The 19102-nt window shown below is 39.8% G+C and overlaps 1 protein-coding gene across 2 annotated transcripts in view; it reads right to left on the reverse strand.

Annotated features, from left to right (window-relative positions):
• The window catches only part of CYFIP1 (cytoplasmic FMR1 interacting protein 1), a 74995-nt gene that overhangs the window by 50136 nt on the left and 5757 nt on the right, over positions 1 to 19102 (reverse strand). For both annotated transcript variants that reach the window (XM_015628422.3, XM_015628413.3), the window contains exons 2-8: positions 6114 to 6237; positions 5467 to 5556; positions 4842 to 4919; positions 3686 to 3787; positions 2027 to 2208; positions 877 to 973; positions 610 to 738 (exon numbers count right to left, since the gene is read on the reverse strand). In XM_015628422.3, coding sequence (XP_015483908.1) covers positions 610 to 738; positions 877 to 973; positions 2027 to 2208; positions 3686 to 3787; positions 4842 to 4919; positions 5467 to 5556; positions 6114 to 6230 — 795 coding nt within the window. In that variant the 5' untranslated portion in view covers positions 6231 to 6237. The remainder of the gene's footprint in view (positions 1 to 609; positions 739 to 876; positions 974 to 2026; positions 2209 to 3685; positions 3788 to 4841; positions 4920 to 5466; positions 5557 to 6113; positions 6238 to 19102) is intronic.

Below are 19102 nucleotides of genomic sequence, written 5' to 3' on the forward strand. Positions count from 1 at the left end.
TGGTTTCAGAAGACTTATGTTTACTCCTAATAAAGAGAGCTCTTGAGAAGTTAAACATTAAAGTGATTTAAAATATTTTTCATGATATAAATTTTTAGCTCTTACTCTTTATCTTTTCTACCACTGCAAGATGTACAGCTGATATCAGCCACATTTCATACTTCCCAGCACCCTCTTATTACAAGTACATACTCCAGCTAAGTAAACTGATTTATTAATCCTAATTTCAAGATATTTGTTCTTGGAAATATTTGATACACAACCTTACTTCCAAAAGCTTTTTAAACTATCTTGCCACATATCTAAAATAAAATGCAGTAATTCCTTTCTGCTGTCATCATACTTCATAGAAACACAATTCCACAGAATTTAATGCAGTTCAAATAGGTCAACTTCAATTTACGAAAAACAAAAATGGATTAAAAGCTTTCAAATAATTTTAGCATGTAATACAAAAAAAAAAATACAGTGATGGGGAAAAGCAGTAATTTGAATTATTTGCTTAATCTGGTTCCTTTAAATAAAAAGAACCAGAAACAATCTGGAATTCAAACACCTGCGCCCTTCCTCAACATTGTTTTTAAAGTTTTGTACCCAAAAGAAACTTACTTTCAAAAGCATATGTTTCTCACTGGGTGTTAGATACATTTTGTTTTCATAGTAGTCCACACACAAGTTCACAATATCTGCAAGCAGCTCTTCATAGCCAACGATGACCTCCAACTGCTGCTGCAAAGACTGGAGGAAAAAAAAAAAAAAGGATATGAGTGAACTAGTTATACTGACTGGGAAAAAATTTACTACCAAACTGGAAGAACTTTATTTTAATACTTTCGCAAAGCATTAGGTAACTTGCGAGAAGACATTCAACCTTACTTGTGTTATCTTGTTGTGGTTGGCAAGGAACATGGAAAGGTTCTGAGACTCTTGAATGGACTGAGGATCTGCCATTTTTCGCAGGAACTGAGCAGCTCTTTAAAAACAAAAGAAAAACTGTATTTGCCTTGGCCAGGACTGTTTGTAAGTAAATCTATATCCTCAAAAAAAGGTGAAAAGTTCACGAGAAGAGAGAGAGTGACTTAATTTATCCAAAATAATTTTTTTTGGTTTACTATCCTGAATTCCTCACTACATCCCTACTTAGAAGGTCCAATAAAACACAAATGAAAAAAACATTGGCTATATGCTCCAACTGCGTGCAGCTGTGGCTCTATAGATCCAAGCCACTCAACAACCCAGGAAAAGTCAGTCTTCCAGAAAACAAGCATTTGGCCTCTAGAAACACACCTCCAAAGAAAAAGAAAAGCAAGCCAAGTAAGTTTAAGAGGTCTCCATGCACAACAACAACTACAACAGGTGGAGGGAGAAACTAAATCTCACACAAGTAGGAGCAACACAGGTAAATTTGGCTAGTCATTGACTGAATAGTTTTCTGCATGAAAGACCACAGATGCTAGAGCTGGCATGAAAGCCATCTTGCCCTGCTGCTCTGACTGCTGTGTTCAACAGAAGATACCTGACACCATCTGGTAGATCTAGTACAAAATTTGGCCACAGGTATCTCACCCCCTCCCTTCCCTGCTATGCCCGACAGTGATTTTGAACAGCAAAGCTGAAACATCTTAGTAGCAAGTATAACAACTCTCAGCTACAAATGTTCAAAATGCGAGCCAAGAATAGAATAGATCAGGAGTAGCACAAGTGACCAGAAAGCCAGCTGCCTCTCAAACTTCAAAACAGAAACTTTACTGAGCAAAGTATATGCATTACATTTAGCATACACCAAGATATAAGTGTTGGCAGCTTGGCATTAAAGGCAGAAAATCCTTTTGCTGCTGGAAGAACAGCACAAAAAAAACTGCGTAACTACAGTCAAGCAATCCCTAGTTTCAAGGTAGCTTGTCCCATGTGTGAAGAGACTATTTTTGAAGAAAAAGCTGTCAGAAAAAAAGCAGCTGCTGCCATCTCGTGGGAGGCCTGAATCCTGGCAGCAAAGGCTCGTGTCCTGCTGCCCCTTGCCACTTACCTCTTGTAGGCTGAGTGGTCATTCTTCACGCTGCACTTCATATTTTTCAACTCATCCAACACTGCAAACATGTTGATGAATTTGCCCAGTGTGATCAGATAGGCTTCAGACACAAAGTCCTTCCTTCTCTCCGCATGGCACAAGCGTCTCACCTCTCCACAAAACCGTTCAATTGCATTTCTCTAATGGGGGAAATGACAGAAAAAACAGGGACTAAAAGCCATGACATTTCCAAGGAAAAAGTTTTATCATGTATGTAGAGCTGGTCCAGTGAAAAGCTCCAGTGAAGCAGAAAAACGTTTAAACTATGCAAAACTAGCAAGGCATGAGTACAGGCCTTTCAGCTCCTCCTTGATGTGTGCTACAAGTCCCACCAGTGATTTTTGCCACCAAGCTTGCCTGACCTATCTTCTCTGCAGATAAAAGTAACTAAAAATACAAATAAAAAATAGGACAAGGGGTAATGTTTTTTAAACTAAAAGGGGGTCAGTTTAGATTGGATGTAAGGAAGAAGTTTTTTACAGTGAGGGTGGTGAGGCACTGGAAGAGGTTGCCCAGAAAAGCTGGGGATACCCCATTCCTGCAAGTGTTCAAGGCCAGGTTAGATGGGGCTCTAAACAACCTGATCTAGTAGAAAATACCCCATTTCACTGCATGGGGGTTGGATTATATGGTTTTCAATACCCTTTCCAACTCAAACTATTCTGTGATTCTATGAAGTTTAAATTCCCTCAAAAAAAAGGAATTTAATTCTCTTTGGTGAGTAAATATATATGAATTAAAAAGCAAATTATATGAACGCTCCCTTCAAACAAACAAAAAATTCACAGCACACTGTACATGCCAGCTCTCTTAAGTCATCCTGGCACATGTTTATTTGAGGGCTTATTTCCAAGTGCACACCAGGGCCATTTCAGATGAAGATTACAAATATGAAAAAGACAGCACCTTCAAATGTAAAAAGAAATCTGTTCTGATTTTAGAGCTCTAATCTGCTTGAATGAAAGGAGATTGAACGAAATGTAACATTTCCTGTTGCCTTCCTCAACCCGGGGTCTTACTGAGTTCAACAATCTCCTCCTTTCTGTGTGCTCTGGGTCTCACAGGCTCAAGTTGCTCCATCTCTGAATAATGCCTGGAAACATCCTCAGTCCATTGAAATGGATGGCAAGCTGCCAGGAGGGAGGAGAAAGCAAGACAGACTGCTATTCTCCAGCTCGGGTGGCTGGCAGGTCACAACAACTGGGCTTGCCTCAATTATGAATCGCCATAGCAAAGTTGCACCTGCTGCTCTGCTGTCCAGACTTGTGGATCCCTCATTCCCCAGCAAATGCTTTCTGTGCTGAGATTTATATGTGAAACACATTCTATTTCTATTTCCTTTCTTCCTAAAGTGACAGATCTCTGTCCCCATGTGCTTCATAGGGACTATACACAATTACTTTTGATTCTTTGTTGAAAGTCTTAATTGAGATTGACTCAAGTTTTTAAGATAGGCATTAAAATTTCTGCCCTTCTGTAAGAGAATATGGTGTGTTTTTTCTAACATATAATGACTAGGTTCAGAACCTGAGTACATACACAATATGAAGTATACAATATGAAGCAGGAATATAAAATTACAAACCTACTGACAAATATTGTTCCCATTCCTTTTACCTGAAAATACATAAAATTCATCAGTTTTGTCACTTCTGGCTCCAGAACTTCCACAGTTTTCTCATAAATTTCTACTCTGTTAGGCTGCTCGTTGCACTTGACCTGTGGATAATTGAAGAGGTTGTTATACCTGGAACTTTCCCCAATAAAGCCTCAACAACTAAGATTTTCATTCATTCATTTTCATGCATTTTCCTGAGAAAATGCATTATCAACATTAAGAGACAAACTTAAAAACAAAAACTTCCAAGTTTGCTAATCTTATGCTAATCTTCTAAGCTTAACTGTGTGTAAAAACCCCAAAATAATCTAAGATTTCCCTAACACCTTACAGCAAGTAATTTAGTTGTCAAACACCTCTGCAAGGTGTGTAGGGTGTAACCTTTTCACATTAAGCCACTTGCTCAAAACCATGCATAAAATAGGGCCAGACTGTAAATTAAAACAGGTTACCTTACTTCCACTCTAAAAACTTAAACCACAGGGTAAGCCTTCCTTGGATTTCAGTATAAAAATAATTGCATTACAAATTCCTTAAAAAGGAAGGAGTCAATTCATGGTAATAATTGTGTTCAGTTTTCTGACACGTCTTAATATTCTTCCCACCCCACGACACTTGAAGCTGATTTGTGCCCTATTTAAATAGCAGGAGGGTTTGTTTTTTTTTTTGTATGCAGGTCAAGAAAGCATGGTGTAGCTCTGACCTTTAGAAGGTGGCTACCTTGAAGTAGTAGTGTCTAGAAACTTAGGTGTTTAACCTGAATATTACTTGTTACAAGCTATGCTACCTGTTTTGAATTCAAGTATTAAACTGGGGAGTGGGAAGAGTCCATTCCTTCAAATGAAATGTTGATCTCAAACAGATCTCACAATCAAAAGCTTTCCTTTTAAAGCACATTAACCCTATACTATTGTTGAACCAAAAAGTAAGACTGACATGAGGTCCATGAGCTATTGCTATAGATGCCTTGTAAAAAAAATAAAATTCAACTGGTCCCCAAGTACTAAAAGACGCTGTTCTATGGCATGTCCAGCTCGACAATTCAGGAATCAAAGCAGAATCCACTTTGTATCTCACTGACAAATCTCTGTGTAACTCCACACTAAAACAACACAGAAGTTCACACATTGCATGACAGTAGTTTTCATCCTTTACCTGGGGAATGGCTCTTGAGCAACTTCTCCATGTGTACAACATGATTGCATATTCCTGACCTTCTTCTAACATTTCATTCTGTAGGGAAGACACTCAATACAATTAGGAATTGTAATACAAAAGGATTATATCCATGTGTCTTCTGTCATTCCAAGCCCTTGTCCAAATGAACCTATTTCTCTTAAGAGAATGTATATGTACAAACACACATATTGCAAGCTGAATCAATGCATCATCAATTATTAGCTCTCCAGATCAGACTGGTTTCTTTCTTCCCAAAACTCATGACACTGTGATCTGTAAGTATAAATAGAAATTAGATTCTAGAAATTCTAAAAATAGAGAATTATAAGACATATTATTCCTAATTTTCCAAGAATGCCATGAAAGAAGGGAACCATTGAACAGCAATAGTTGCTCAAGAGGAAAGGCAATTTAAAAATTTTTTTGAGAAGTGTGCTTGAAAAAAAAAGAAAAGTCACACTTCTTCATCTTACCTCCTCCTGGCAATGTTGTAGGTTACCTGTTTTCTGTGACCATAATTCTTATAATGAACTGCAAAAAGGCACATTCCTCTCCTTTTATTCTACATAACACCAAAGTGTGTATCAGAACATCTACTTACCATGCTAGAATGGACTGTAGCTTGCTCAATGTATCTTGCAATACCCGTGACAAATGCATTTCTGTCTTCAAAATTAGTGTTGAAGTTTGGCTGCAGAAAAAGGAAAACATAGAATTAAGTCTTCCATAGCAGCATCTCTCCTATGAAAGAAAACTCAGCACCTGGCATTTTTCAGCCTGGAGAAGGCTCTGGAAGACCTTATGGCAACATCCAGGACTGAAAGGGGTACTGAAAGAGAGCTGGAGAGGAGCTTTTTACAGGGGCATGTAGTTACAGGACAAACGGGAATGGATTCAAACTAAGAGTAGTTTTAGATTAGGTATTAGCAAGAAACTATTGACTGTGAGGGTGGTGAGGCTCTGAACAGGATGCTCAGAGAAGTTGTGGCTGACCCATGCCTGGAAGTCTTCAAGGCCAGGCTGGATGGGCCTTTTAGCAACCTGGTCTAGTGGAAAGTGTTCCTGCCCATGACAGAGGCATTGGTCTAGATGAACTTTAAAGTCTCTTCCGACCCAAACCATCCTATGGTTCTATGAAAAGAATTTTGATATATATTGCCAATATAAACACACTTTGGTTTTAGGGAAAACATACTCTTTCTTAACAGCACTGGGAAATGGAAACTTTTTCCTATAATGAGAAAATACCTGGTACAGAAGAGATGATGGTGGGGGCTCAATACATGGTTGCTGATCCGGCAATGGTAATTCTTCCAAGAGGTCAACATTGGACAAGGCATCCTCCAGAGTCACTTGAGCAGTCATTTTGCACCTGGTTAGAAAATACATATATATAGATATGTAGATGTATACACACAGATATAACTTTATATGTGTTACTATATTCACACTAAACAAATGAATAACATGAAGAGTAGGCAATTTATATTGTGGGAAATGGGAAGTTTCCCTTCAACCAAAACAGAAGGGAAACAGTCAAAAAGAAACTCAGTTGATTTTCAAATACAAGTTTAAATAAAACTTTTGAGACCAACACCCTTGTCCTTACTTTTAGGACTTGAGAAATGTTTCTCCTCCCCCACTGCTGGACACCAGAAATACATCAACAATAAAGGACAGGATGATTCTAAAGCTCAGTTTTGAGCCAACGTGCTTTCAAAACTTTATACACTACAGTTTCTATAACCACATCATCTTTAGGAGACCAGGCTGTCAAAAGATGCCAGCAGTCTCCAGTGTTTCATGTCCCAGGACATCCAGATCTGCTTGGGTAGTTGATGACCCCTCAGGGACATGGCAATCTCCATAACCTTCAACTGCTGCCACTGCCTGGGGTTTTGAACCAAGAAGAGCAATGGGAAGAAATCTGGGCCATCTGTGACCACTGATCAAGCACTGGAACAGGTTGCCCAGAGAAACTGTAGAGTCTCCTTCACCGGAACTTTTCAAGAAATGTCTGGCTTCAATTCTGGGCCATGTGCTCCAGGATGACTCTGCTTCAGCATGGAAGTTGGACCAGGTGAGCCTCTGTAGCTCTTTCCAAACTTACCCATTCTATGATGTTGTGAAAATTTAGGAAGAAAACATGGGGTGGAACAACTCAGTAATCCACTTCTGTATAATGATCTACTCATTCTCCTCAGTGGAGTGAAAAAAATATTGATTTTTAGGTAATATCTCTAATCAAGATGTCTCAATTTTTTTGCAAGTTATTTTCCCCCATTTACCAGAGAAAAACCATACACCTATGGTGCAAGGAGCAGCTGAGCACTGCCCTGAGCTCTAAGCAGGAGGAAGGGAACACTAAGCACCCACATCCCAGAGGAGCAGGACCCTGCTTGGCATGTGACACCCCTGTGGATCTGTTCCATCCCCACATATAGGGAGAGTACAAGCAGATCCCAATGCAGCCTTGACAAAAACTCACTGCAAGACAGCTGATATGGGCTGGTGATCCCACCACTCACTGCAATTTTATTGGCCTGGCAGAAACACCTCCTCACTTTCTCTTGCCTAATTACAGATTCCTGGAGAAAGATCCACAGAAACAGCAGCTTTACCTCCAAGGAAGGGCTCAGCTGACAAAAAAAAAAACCAGAACCAAAACCCAGACCCCAAGGAGAGATAGACAGGTAGTCAATCCTGGTTGCTATCTCCAGAGACCAACCCTGTGAACCAAGCCACTGCTTCAAAGCTAATGTACCACATACGGAGAGAGCTTGCCAACAACTTTATAAACAAAAACAAACAGAAAGACTCATAGATCTGTTTCTTCTTGAATGCCCAGCCCAAGCCTTGCTCCTAACCTGAACATATGAGTTTTTGTTAAAATAAATAAACAAACCAGTGCTTATATTGTGCAATTTGTAGTCCTTGCCAAAAATGGGATGAAGGACTGGACTGACAGGAGTGCTGGCTGGGAAGCCTGCTCCATGATGTTTGCCCAACACCTGCCTACACCCAGATCAAGCCCCAACACAAGAACCACAATTATTCTCAAATTAGAGACCAGCAAAGAACATGGTATCCTCCCTTCAATAAACCAACACACACCAAAAAACTTCCATGGCTGCGCAAAAGTCCTGTGAGGAGGCCAGACTGAACAGTTTTACCCTAGAGGAAACCGAGCTGACAAGTTAGACAGAACATCTACAGGTAAGTCTATATCTATATCTTTATATATGAGTCTGAGTATCTACAAATCAAGCTTTAGCTAAAAAAGAAAACAGATTAACTGTGAGGCTCCTTCCAGCTTGAAACCTTTTTTCCTCTTAGCCTCCCTGTCAAAGTACAAACAGCCGGTGTGCAGCTACTCTGGGATGTGCCAGGGGTGGGATCAGTGGGCCCATAGCCCTCTTCCCCACAAAAAGCAGTACAAAAAATGTTTTAAAACCCATAGGGGAAAATGGCCAGCTGTTCTACACCAAAAACTACGTGCTGCAAAACTATCTGCAACTATCTGTGTAAAGCAAGGTGTCACTGCATGCAAGGGAAGTATCAGCACCCTCTCCCCAGTCCACACATCTTCCTTCTCCTCCTAAAACATGGTCCACCAATGGCTTCCAGTTCTGCAGTTGAACAGAGCTAGTCATTCACAAAATCCAAGCTCCTGACTTGCACTTCCTCAGCATACAAGAGAATATCCTGAAGATGTGGCCCATACATCCCAATTCTGAAAGCACACCTGCATGCTTTTAGCTTCAATATTTACAGCTGCACAGGAGCAATCCTCCAGCATCAGCTGTGTTCAGACTATAAGACATTAGAATATCTGTGGATTTGTTTTTAATACTTAGAAAACAATTTAAAAATAGAACCCAAAATCCCAGCTGACTTACACTGCCATCTATTTAATAGCACAGGTTTGGGACACCCTCCCTAACAGGCCAGAGGCACAAGTAAGAAACAAAAGCTTCCTGCTGCCCTCTGGGTTGTGATGTGTCCTTCAGCATGATTTCCTAAAGATCAGCATTTTTAGAGCAGGAAAACAAAGGCCATTGGGCACAGTTGTAAATGTCTTCTTGTTTTGAGGTTGCTTGCTGACAGCTCCACTTTGCAATTTTACCAAAGGTATCTACATGCCTGGTGTTTTGTTGTCCAAGTTCAATGTCCCTGCTCTCCAGCCTTTGCACTCCAGTATCTAGCAAGACATGAAAGAGGAAGCAGCTCCTTCCTGCCCAGCTTTGACACATTTGCAAACGTTGTGAGGGCATGATTCACATTTCCCCTCTGCCTCCCCAGAAATGAGCAGGAGTTTTGACAACAGCAATGGCAGAGCGACAGCTGGAACTGGTTCAGGGTTTTTCTCCCCGTCTTTATCTTTGTTGATAAAACAAGCTCCAAAAGACAACAGCTGTTTCTCACGTATGATGATGAAAGGCTGGCAAAACCAGATTTTTTTCTCCCTAAGCTCAGAAAAATGAGTTTAAGAAAAGCTAAAATTCCTAAGACACAAAATTGGATAGCTTTGCCTCGTTTAGAGTCATGAGTTTTTAACAGATTAAATTGCTGGGCAGGAGAGCCAATATTTTAAAAAATTCCTTTATGACAGCAAACATAAGAAACTTAAAAGACCTACTTAAAAAAAAAAAAAAAAGTTTGATTAGGAGTTCACATAAATGAGAACAAACTAAAATGCTGTAGTCATGCTCATCATTATAGTTATATGAGGACAGTTATCCAAACTGATAATTTTTTTTTTTTACTAAATTCCTACAAAGCTGTGTTTTCAGTTCTGTACCCACATGAGATACATGAGATTTCCCAGGATAGCTTTTCTCAGGCAGAAGACATATAAGCATTACTTCTGAAATGATATTTTTTCTTTTTGGTATCTTTGGATTATGACCCACCCTTAATGCACTAAAGTAAAAATGCATTAACAAGAACATGTTTTCCTGGTTGTGCACAAGTTAAATGGTGAACATTCAACATTCATGATCTGACATTCTCCCTTGAGGGGAATCATACACCAGCAAGCTGTTTTGCTAAATTTTGGTGTTTGATGAGCACACAGAGTTCTCTAAGCAGGGGAGAGCCATGCCTGTGCTGATTCTCAGTTCCTCTTCTGGATTTCAAAGTAAGAAAATTCCTGTCTCAAAATGAACTTCAGCCTCACAATACCAAGTCCCACCATGTCCAAGGATCAAGAGATACCAGTCCCAGGGTTTGGAGTTTTTCAATATGTTAGTGCAAGGCCACAGATTAGCTTAAACTAGGATATCACATTTTTCTTCAGTTCTGAAAGAGATGAGCACCACAATGGGCTTGACCTGCTCAGAAGAGCTTGTACTGTGGAGAAGTTCACTGAACTGCCTCTTACATTTTCTCCATGTGAAAAATCAACCAAAAACAGAAAGCTCCTCTAGCATTGTTTACATTTTGATTTAACTTCAGAATTGGATTATTATTGAAAATATTCACAGGAAGAGTTGGCAACCTTTTTAAAATATCGTAATTCTGCACCATTGCTCTCAGCATGTAACTTCATGGTAAGCAGACCCCTGCTAACAACATTGCTTTGGTATCTAGAGGAGATGATTGTCAGTCCTAGCAGAGATATCATTTCCGCATCTCCATCCCTACAGAATAATGTCTAAGTCCTTGCACAAGGTCTGTATTCTTAACTCCAAGCATATCAGAAAACAGCCAGCATGCATCTTCAGCCATGTTCTTTTGGGCCTCCTGAAGTTTCAGATTATTTGGAAGAAAATCTGAACAGGAGGAAATCATGGGGAAAAATGTTTTGGACAAAAAAAAAAAACAACAAAAAAAACCCCCAGAAAACTGACCAGAAGAAATAATAAGAACTACAGAAGGTTGTCAAGTTTCTCATGGGTCTTGGGTCTCCAAAAAGACAAGAGCAGTTGTTGCTTGTTGTAAAGTTGTTTATTGCATGAATACATCAGTCTCAAAGGCGAAGAGTTCTGAGTATTAAAGTCCTAATGTTATGAGCAGCAGCAGTTTCTTTCCTTTCTTCTTTCTGTTGTTGCCCTCCTTCTTTCTGTTGTTCTGTTCACCCCAATACAGGCAAATTTTATTCATATATCATCCAGTAAGCTAAAAACACAATTCTAAAACATTCTTCCTGCACCAATCTAAGCTTAATTCTGATGTATGAAAGTAGTGTCAGTTCTTACCCAAAATCTATGCATATTTTTTTATCTGTTTATGCAAATAAATTCCATCTGTTCTATCTAGAAATATAAGCAATATTCTACTATGTTTTCATTATGTCTGGAGCTAAGTTAAGTTGGTAAAAGGTAACACTACTGAACTTTAAACTAGATTTTAGGGCTTTTTACTAGCTAACACAGTCTCTTAAGGCACTTAAGAGATATTTCTACTTAAAACTAAAGCTTACACTCTTACTTCATGTCTGTGGCTTAATATATTTTAGTTTCTCTAAAGGCTCCAATTCAATCCCTGCATTTCTTTCTCTCTCTGAGGGACTCAGAGAGGCTTCTATTTCATGCATTCCAACAGAAAAAAAGGACTGAGAAAGCAGAGAACAGAGCATTAATTTCAGGATCACTGTGAGAGAAAGGATTGTTGTAACTATTCTGTTCCCAAGCTTATAGGTAAAAAAAAAATCCCCCAAACACTAGAGAGTTAAGCAACAAGCTTTTAAGCTTTCTCTCAGTGATAGAGTTAAGCAGGACTCAGCCTATAAATAGCTAAAACAGGAAAAAATATGCTTGATAATGCAAGATAGTTCTTATACATGTTCAGTAGCAGTACACAGAATCCAACATATATAGTTTGTAGCTAGCAACCAAGTTAAGAACTAAATAAATGTGGGTAAAGCAAATGAACTTAGGTAACTGTATCCTTACTGAGATCTTCTTATAAATGTAGAAACTACCACACAGTTCCTTCCTCTTTTGCCTACAGCCAAGACTTCCCAGAAATGCCCTCTAATGGTCTTAGGAATCTATCTAGCCGAGTTTCAAAAAGACATTGATTCACTACATAAAAGTTCTACCTCAAGCAACTGGGTTTGATGATATCTACTTACTGGTGAAAAATAAAGCCCTTCACCCCAAAAGTTACCAGATGCAATGTTATGGCTGTGTTAGACAAGACAGGGAGATGATGAGGTTGGTATCATGTTGCCACAAAACATCTTAAAAAACCCAAAAGCTATATGAGTATCTTGAAAATACACAGGGAAAGAACAGAAAGTCCTTGGAGAATACAAGTACATATGCCATTTAAATTACTTGCAAACTGTCATCACCTATACCAAGACTGTTAAGTGAACATTCCCACAGAAAAATGATAAACAGTATAATTTGGTCCTTTAGTTATAAAAATAAAGGTAGAGAATATCAAGCTACAATGAAAGCCAACTTTTCTTCAGAAGATTTAGAGCAAGCAGAGACATTTACTTTATGACAATTATTGCTTTACTTTATGGAAGTTGAAATAAAAATGTCAAACTTCCCTGAAATAAACAAAAATAATTAAAATCTAAATCCCACAGCTGACAGGAACTTTTTTGCTTTTCATCATTCACAAAGGTTTGACACCCTGAGGACATCTAAGCACCCTCACTTTCAAATCCCTAAGGATTTATCCTCATACAACCATCAGAGCAGTAAGACAGCAGGCTTCCCTCTTGAAGCAAGGTGGATTGCACTAAGTAATAATTCAGAAATGGATTTCCAATGGATGTTTTTTGCTGTCAGCTCCTTACAGTACACCTTCTGGTATACTGCTGCATACTGGAAAGATCAGACAGTGGACACAACTATTGTGTCTATTGCTACCACATGCTCATCTTGTGCCCTGAAAATTAAACTTCCATGGGAAATGAAAGATGGGTTTTGCTGATATCACAGCAGGGGAAAGATCTGAGTCAGCAGTCAATGCTGTGGATGATACCTTCCCCCAACACCAGTATCACACATGGACATGCAGCAACCATCCTCACCGTGCAGGGCTGACAAGGTTCATCTCATTTAGGCAACAGCTCGGCTGTTCAGGGATGATGATTTCCTTCTATCATTAACCGCCAATAAAAATAAAAGCAAAAAAGATAGTGATGTAAAGGAGCACACTTTCTTCAGCTCAACTTCTGATGCACTACTGGGACATCCCCACCAGCCTGAGAGCAAGGACTGCATCTCTGTTCAGCTGCATCTTCAGGCTGCCCTGCCATGAAGTGCTGCAGCAAGCTACTAAGGGTAGATGAAAATGTGTTGGATTAAATAAATTCCCTTGAATCATTCATCTCACTTTTCAGACTGATTCTGAAAAAGGGTGTTGTAAACTGAGGCATGTCCCATCTGCTCCTGAACAAACATCCCCACGGCAGTGACAGTGGAGCAAACCTCTCCTGAAGTCCTGTACTCTTCAGAGCAGCCCAACTACTGCTACTGTCTCTTTTCCTTGCCCTCCTTGCCCCAAAAGACACATCCACCCCAGCACCTCTAACAACACCTGGCCAGGCACATGGGAAGAGCTGAATGTGCAAAGATTTGAGTCACTGCTCAATCTCAGGGGGAGAAGAGTCAGAGGAATTGCATTGGTCTTACCTCACCATTCTTGGTACCACACTACACACTGTACCAGTATCTTAAATACACCTCTGGGAGAAAAAAAAAAAAAATTCTCCACATCTTTTAACTTAATTTAACCAATAGCACACAGAAAACTGAATATAAATTTAGCATGCATCCATTCAAAATGCAAATAGTTACACTTCAAAAAGCCTGAAACAGTCCAGGAAAAATACATCCTATAGTCATCAAACTGCGGGGCAAGTTCCCAGTGCTGGAGAGGAGAGTTTGGGGCCCCTGGTCACAAAGGGTTGAATCAGCAGTTCTGGGCTGCAGCTGACAGCCAGGGGCCTCACACCACGCTCTGAGCTGGGATCAGCAAAGCCTGACCCACACTCAAGCACAGTTTCTCTCTCTTTCCCCATGGCAGGAGAAGTTACCACAGAACATTCAGAGACCTGTGAGTGGGACAAGCAGATGTGCTCAGCACACCCCATCTCCAGCTGCACCCAGGACAGCGTAAGCTTAGAAACCAGTATATGTCCAACAGCAATAAAACACATGCAAATATTAGCTTGACAATACAGCCCAAGGAAGCAGAGGAGTTCTGGGACATCCAGGGAATTTGTTTTGGTAAGAGCATTCTCTACGTAACCCAAAAAGTTCTCCAACACTGGAATTGCAAGTGGAAAAAATATATTTCATATTAAAAATATGGAGAGGCATCATGCCAAAGAATGAGTTAATGAAGGTGGAGTGTCAATGATAAAAAAATGCTGAACTGCAGAAATTTTTGAATATTTTCTGACTTTGCAGATGAAAATAGTGTTTCATTTAAATGAAAAACTACGTTGGGAGGGGATGCCCCACGCCTTTTTGCAGTCCACTGGACATATTTTGCTTTTAAATAGATGCATTTAATCTCCAAGTGCTTGTACATGTCCCCAGGCTCAAAATAAGACCAAGAGGAAGCATGTCTGCACTTTAAACAGCAACTTCCTTTGACATTGCCTCTCTTCTTTCCCAAGTATGCAAAAGTAGAATTGTTAAATCTTAAATTAAAATACAGTATCATGGATACTGAAGATTAAAATTGCCATGCATTCCATTAATTGAAATATGTATCCACAAGCGGTTTTGCTTAAAATAAATGATTATATATTTAATATAAATATTAATAAATTATTATAAATGCTTTTTGCATAAATAAATCAAAGCTTACCCTATTTAAAAGGACAGAATTCTGTGATGAAAATCAGGAAAATTTTATGTATTGTAATTAAAGAGGGTAAAAAGAAGCATATTATTTACAAAAAAAAACCAAAACAAAAAAAAAACAAAGATAATTCCAGTGCACACACTGAAGGAAAGAAATTAAAATGAAAGTATATTTAAAAAGATGATTGACTGGCCTGCTGAATTGGGGTCTTCAGGACCAACCCCAGTAAACTCCATGGCAACTTATGACAACATTCCTGCAAGAACAGAATTGGTCAGCCCAGCAGCAAAGTTAAGTTTTATCCCTATAGCAACACAACATTTTCAGGTTTCTTCTGCCCCATTGTGTCATTTTTCTATGCTACTGGATTGCAGAAAATCAACTAAATAATTTTTCTATTACAAAAATTTGATTCAGTATTCTGTGTAATGTTCCTATTTGATTTAAACCATGAGATTCCAATCACAAAGGGCCTTTGTAATGGAAAGAGAACAAAAGGAACAGACTTTCTCTTCCAAGAACAGCACAGCAATTAGGAAAATATTCATTTTTATTTCAAACCTCCAAGATCTCTCTCAAAAACTCCCTTTTAGTTCTATTTCAACTAAATTTCAAACACCTCAGCCATTCAACTGCTTACCTATCAATTCAGACTGAGCAGAAAACATTTTAACACCCTGATAGCTAAAGCACTTCAGAGAACAGGAACACGATGGATCTTCTCTGTTTGAATGCTCTTTTTCTGTGCTCTGGACAGCACAATCTGCCTTTTTGCCAAGCGGATCAGCCTAAGATGTTCCTTCTGGGACTGGAGCTCCTTTCCGTTCCTAAGCAACAGATTTGCATAAGCTGAAGGAGCAAAGAAAAATGCTTTTCACATCATTTACTGGCCTGCCTGATTAAAGTAAAAGACAGAAGAAAGCAAACAGCAGCTGACAGTCCTTTGTGCAACAGATTTGACATACTGTTAGGTTTTCAAAAATACATCTGCAAATGGAATTTTAAAAAAGGTTTACATGTGAAAAAGAGAAAAAAATTCCAGCACTGTATTTTCCCATCCAAACATCACTGGAGTCCCAGAAGAACAGCCATATAATAGAGACAATTAATTTAGTATTAAATTCCTACAGGGTGATGTGGCTCACAATAACTGCATGCTCCCAAAAGTAGGCATAGACTGGGAGAAGAACATGAGGCTAATAGCATGGATTTTTCTTTTCTTTTTTTTATTTTTTTTTTTTTTTTTATTTTTTAAGTCTCAGCTTCCTAAATTAAAAGCTCTTTGTGTTCAGTCACATGTGAATTCTTCATGCAATCTGCACTGCTACCTGTCCAGCTTCTGTCCCCTGCAGGCAGGGAAACATCCCAACAAGCAATGCCCATCCCTTCCATCTCTTTACAAAAGCAATGCCTGTGCTACGACTGTACAAGCAAGGTTTGAGTGCTCAGTGATTAACCAGCTTTATCACCTGGAAAACTGAATTCTGGGCAGAATCAGTAAGCAACAGCAGCACCATTAATGCAACCTAAAAGCCACACTTCAGTGAGTCATTCCTCCCACAGGATAATCAAGGCCAGAAGGACAGCACTGCTAAGGATGCTGTCATAGAGCTGAAATGGCTTGCTGACACACTGACCACCAGGACTCAAGAGGACAATTGGTTTGCTGGTCAAAGCAACTTCTCTTTCCAATATCCTGGATGAATTCAAGCACATTCCAATAAAAGGAAGGTCTGACACTCTACTATCATCACAGCAGGTTAGGAATGGGGGAGTCTCAGGCTCTTTGGATAAAGTCTAGATCAAGACTGGTGAGTCGTGGTAGTCCAGAATTGCCTTTCCTGATGCCTGCCACCACATGTATATCTACTAACTCCTCCTTTTTACAGCATCAGTAAGAAATTCTCCCACAACAAGACAACACAGTGCAAACTTAGCACTCCTGCACCATAGCACCAGGATAGAGCCACTAGAGCTAGCAAGGCACCACAAGGATGTATTTCTCTTTTCCTGCAGCCAGCAGGAGCACATGGATGAGCACATACTAATTCTACAGCAGCAGCATCTGCAGTGGATGATGAGGCAGCAATAACAACCAAGTATTTCGAAGGGCAGCCTGGCCCAGAACTGTGCAGCTGCAGCATCATTCCACATCTTGAAGCTTTAGAAGATACCACTTGATTTTAACTGATGTTAAAATATAGGGTGATACGCTATACTTCTGTAGGAAGCTCAAGCAGAGGATGCACATACTTCAAAAATGAAAAAAATATTTCTGTTAATTTCACTTATTTTATTTGAGAATCCATTATGATGGCACGGGAGAAGCCTAAGCCTCTAAAATCTCCTCCAAAAGTATCTCACTTAGATGAACAAGGATGGAGGGCCTGTCTCTCAAGTTTGTCCTGCAGCACGCAGCTCCCCTCTGCAATGGCACTTATGCTACAAGAATTCACAGAGATGTTTTGTCTGGTTTGCTTTATCTGTGAACCTAAGTCTGAAGCCCAAGATCTGTCACAAATATAAAATTAAAAACAATCTGCTGTTGATGGGGCTAGATGGCTGAGAGGGTTTGTACTGATTAACTAATTAATTTTCACAGAACTGAGTTAGTTCTGAGTGAACTAACTAACATACAGAATGAACCCCCTTCTGCAATATTTGGCCTCTCTTCAGACTGCAATCAAGTTAAAGGTTCAAGCATTGTTTCATTCTAGGTTAGGTATGCTGAGATCTGTCTTGCTACACTTCCTTGCCTTACCCTATTAATAGTCTCTAGTATTACACTTTTGAATTGCACCATTTCACCTTCCTGACCAACTGCCTCCCTTTCTCTTTTTTGCTTTCTTTTCCTCTCACACAGTTCACTCCTCCACACTCATTTTTGCATTCTGCTGGTGCTGCTCTCTCCTGCAGCTGTTCTCAACATGCATTTCTTCTGTACTTCTGTTCCTCATCCCGCTGCTGTATGGGTGGTAGGAAGCAATGCTGCACAGCAGTGCTTTGGACAAGACTAAAGTTCAGTACAGAAGCACAGCACTGAAGCACAGCACTTAAAGCATGTGAAAACTACAACTACAGTTGTGAAAAGATCTCTGCTTAGCAAAGACAACAGTCCCACTGTGAACATCCTGCAAAGAATGAGAAAGGGAGCAGCAAAAGCAATAACCACCCCAGAAAGGAGAGCAAGTTCACAAGGAATTAGCCTGGCATGGCTCAGGATGAAGTCTTCCATCACAGATTGCTCACATCTGCTCAGCATGGGTTTCAGTGGCTGCCCTTTGTGTCTGGTGTAAGGAGAGTGCTGGTACTTTAACTAAAAGGGCACACCTGTGTACATGGGCTGAATGGAGCTGGGGATGGGGGAACTGAGCACCAGATGGAAGACTCAGTACAGGTAAAAGAGATGAGCCTCAAAGATGGAGAGAAAGATAAGAGTCTGGTGTCCTCAGATCTCCATCTAAGCAACAACACAACCCATCAGCCTTAGACAGACTGTTTATTTAGACTCATAGAAGGAATCTTAAAGACCCTACAAAGTTCATCCCCTCTGCCTTGGGCAGGGACACCTTCCACTAGACCAGGCTGCTCAAAGCCCCATCCATCCTGGCCTTGAACTCCCAGGGATGGGGCACCCACAGCTTCTCTGGGCAACCTGTTCCAGTGCCTCAGCACTCTCACAGTCAAGAATTTCTTCCACATCTTTTAGATAAATTTAATCTCTTTCAGTTTGAACCCATTACTCTTTGTCCTATCACTACAGTTCGTGATAAAGCATGTGAGTTCTGTACTTCTATTTCACAAGACTAGAGAGAAATAAAGGAAAACAACATTGTTTTCTCAGGGGAGGGGAGGACAGCATTCTCTGCCTTAGCCTGGTTACACAGATGGTTGCTCCAGGGTCAGTCTTACAGCTTCTCAGGGGAATCTGCTTGGCAACACCCTGCCTGTGGGAAGGACACCCACCACACCACTGCTGGGACAGCTCTCCAGGTCTCCCTGCCACAGTGTCTCTGCATTTTGCATCCAGCTCCATCTTACAGCATATGTCCTCCAATGACACAACAGGCATTAATTAAATCCAGTGGGCTCTTTAAATGCAAGCCTGCAGCTGAAGCTCTGGATTCAGTGTTGCCTTATTTTAAGTTTAAAAATTGAACAAAGGCTTCAATAAAATGAGTCTGAAAAGGAGGCTGTTTGCTGCCATTCCCACTCCTCTATACCTGTAGGTACTTGGTAAGTCAACAATATAACACTCTCCACTTTCAGTTAAAAAAAATTACACAGCTTCATCTGTGAAGAGTAAGTTGGAAGACATTTTAGGCCAATTTGTATAATCCACACTTAAAAGTAGCTTTTTATTTATTATCTAAATTAGTAAAATAATCTACAATTTTTGCAAAATTACAGTATTTAAAAACAAAAAAAACAAACCAACCAGACTTCAGAAGCTG

Source organism: Parus major, chromosome 1 (assembly GCF_001522545.3).
Source record: "Parus major isolate Abel chromosome 1, Parus_major1.1, whole genome shotgun sequence".
Taxonomy (NCBI): Eukaryota; Metazoa; Chordata; class Aves; order Passeriformes; family Paridae; genus Parus; species Parus major.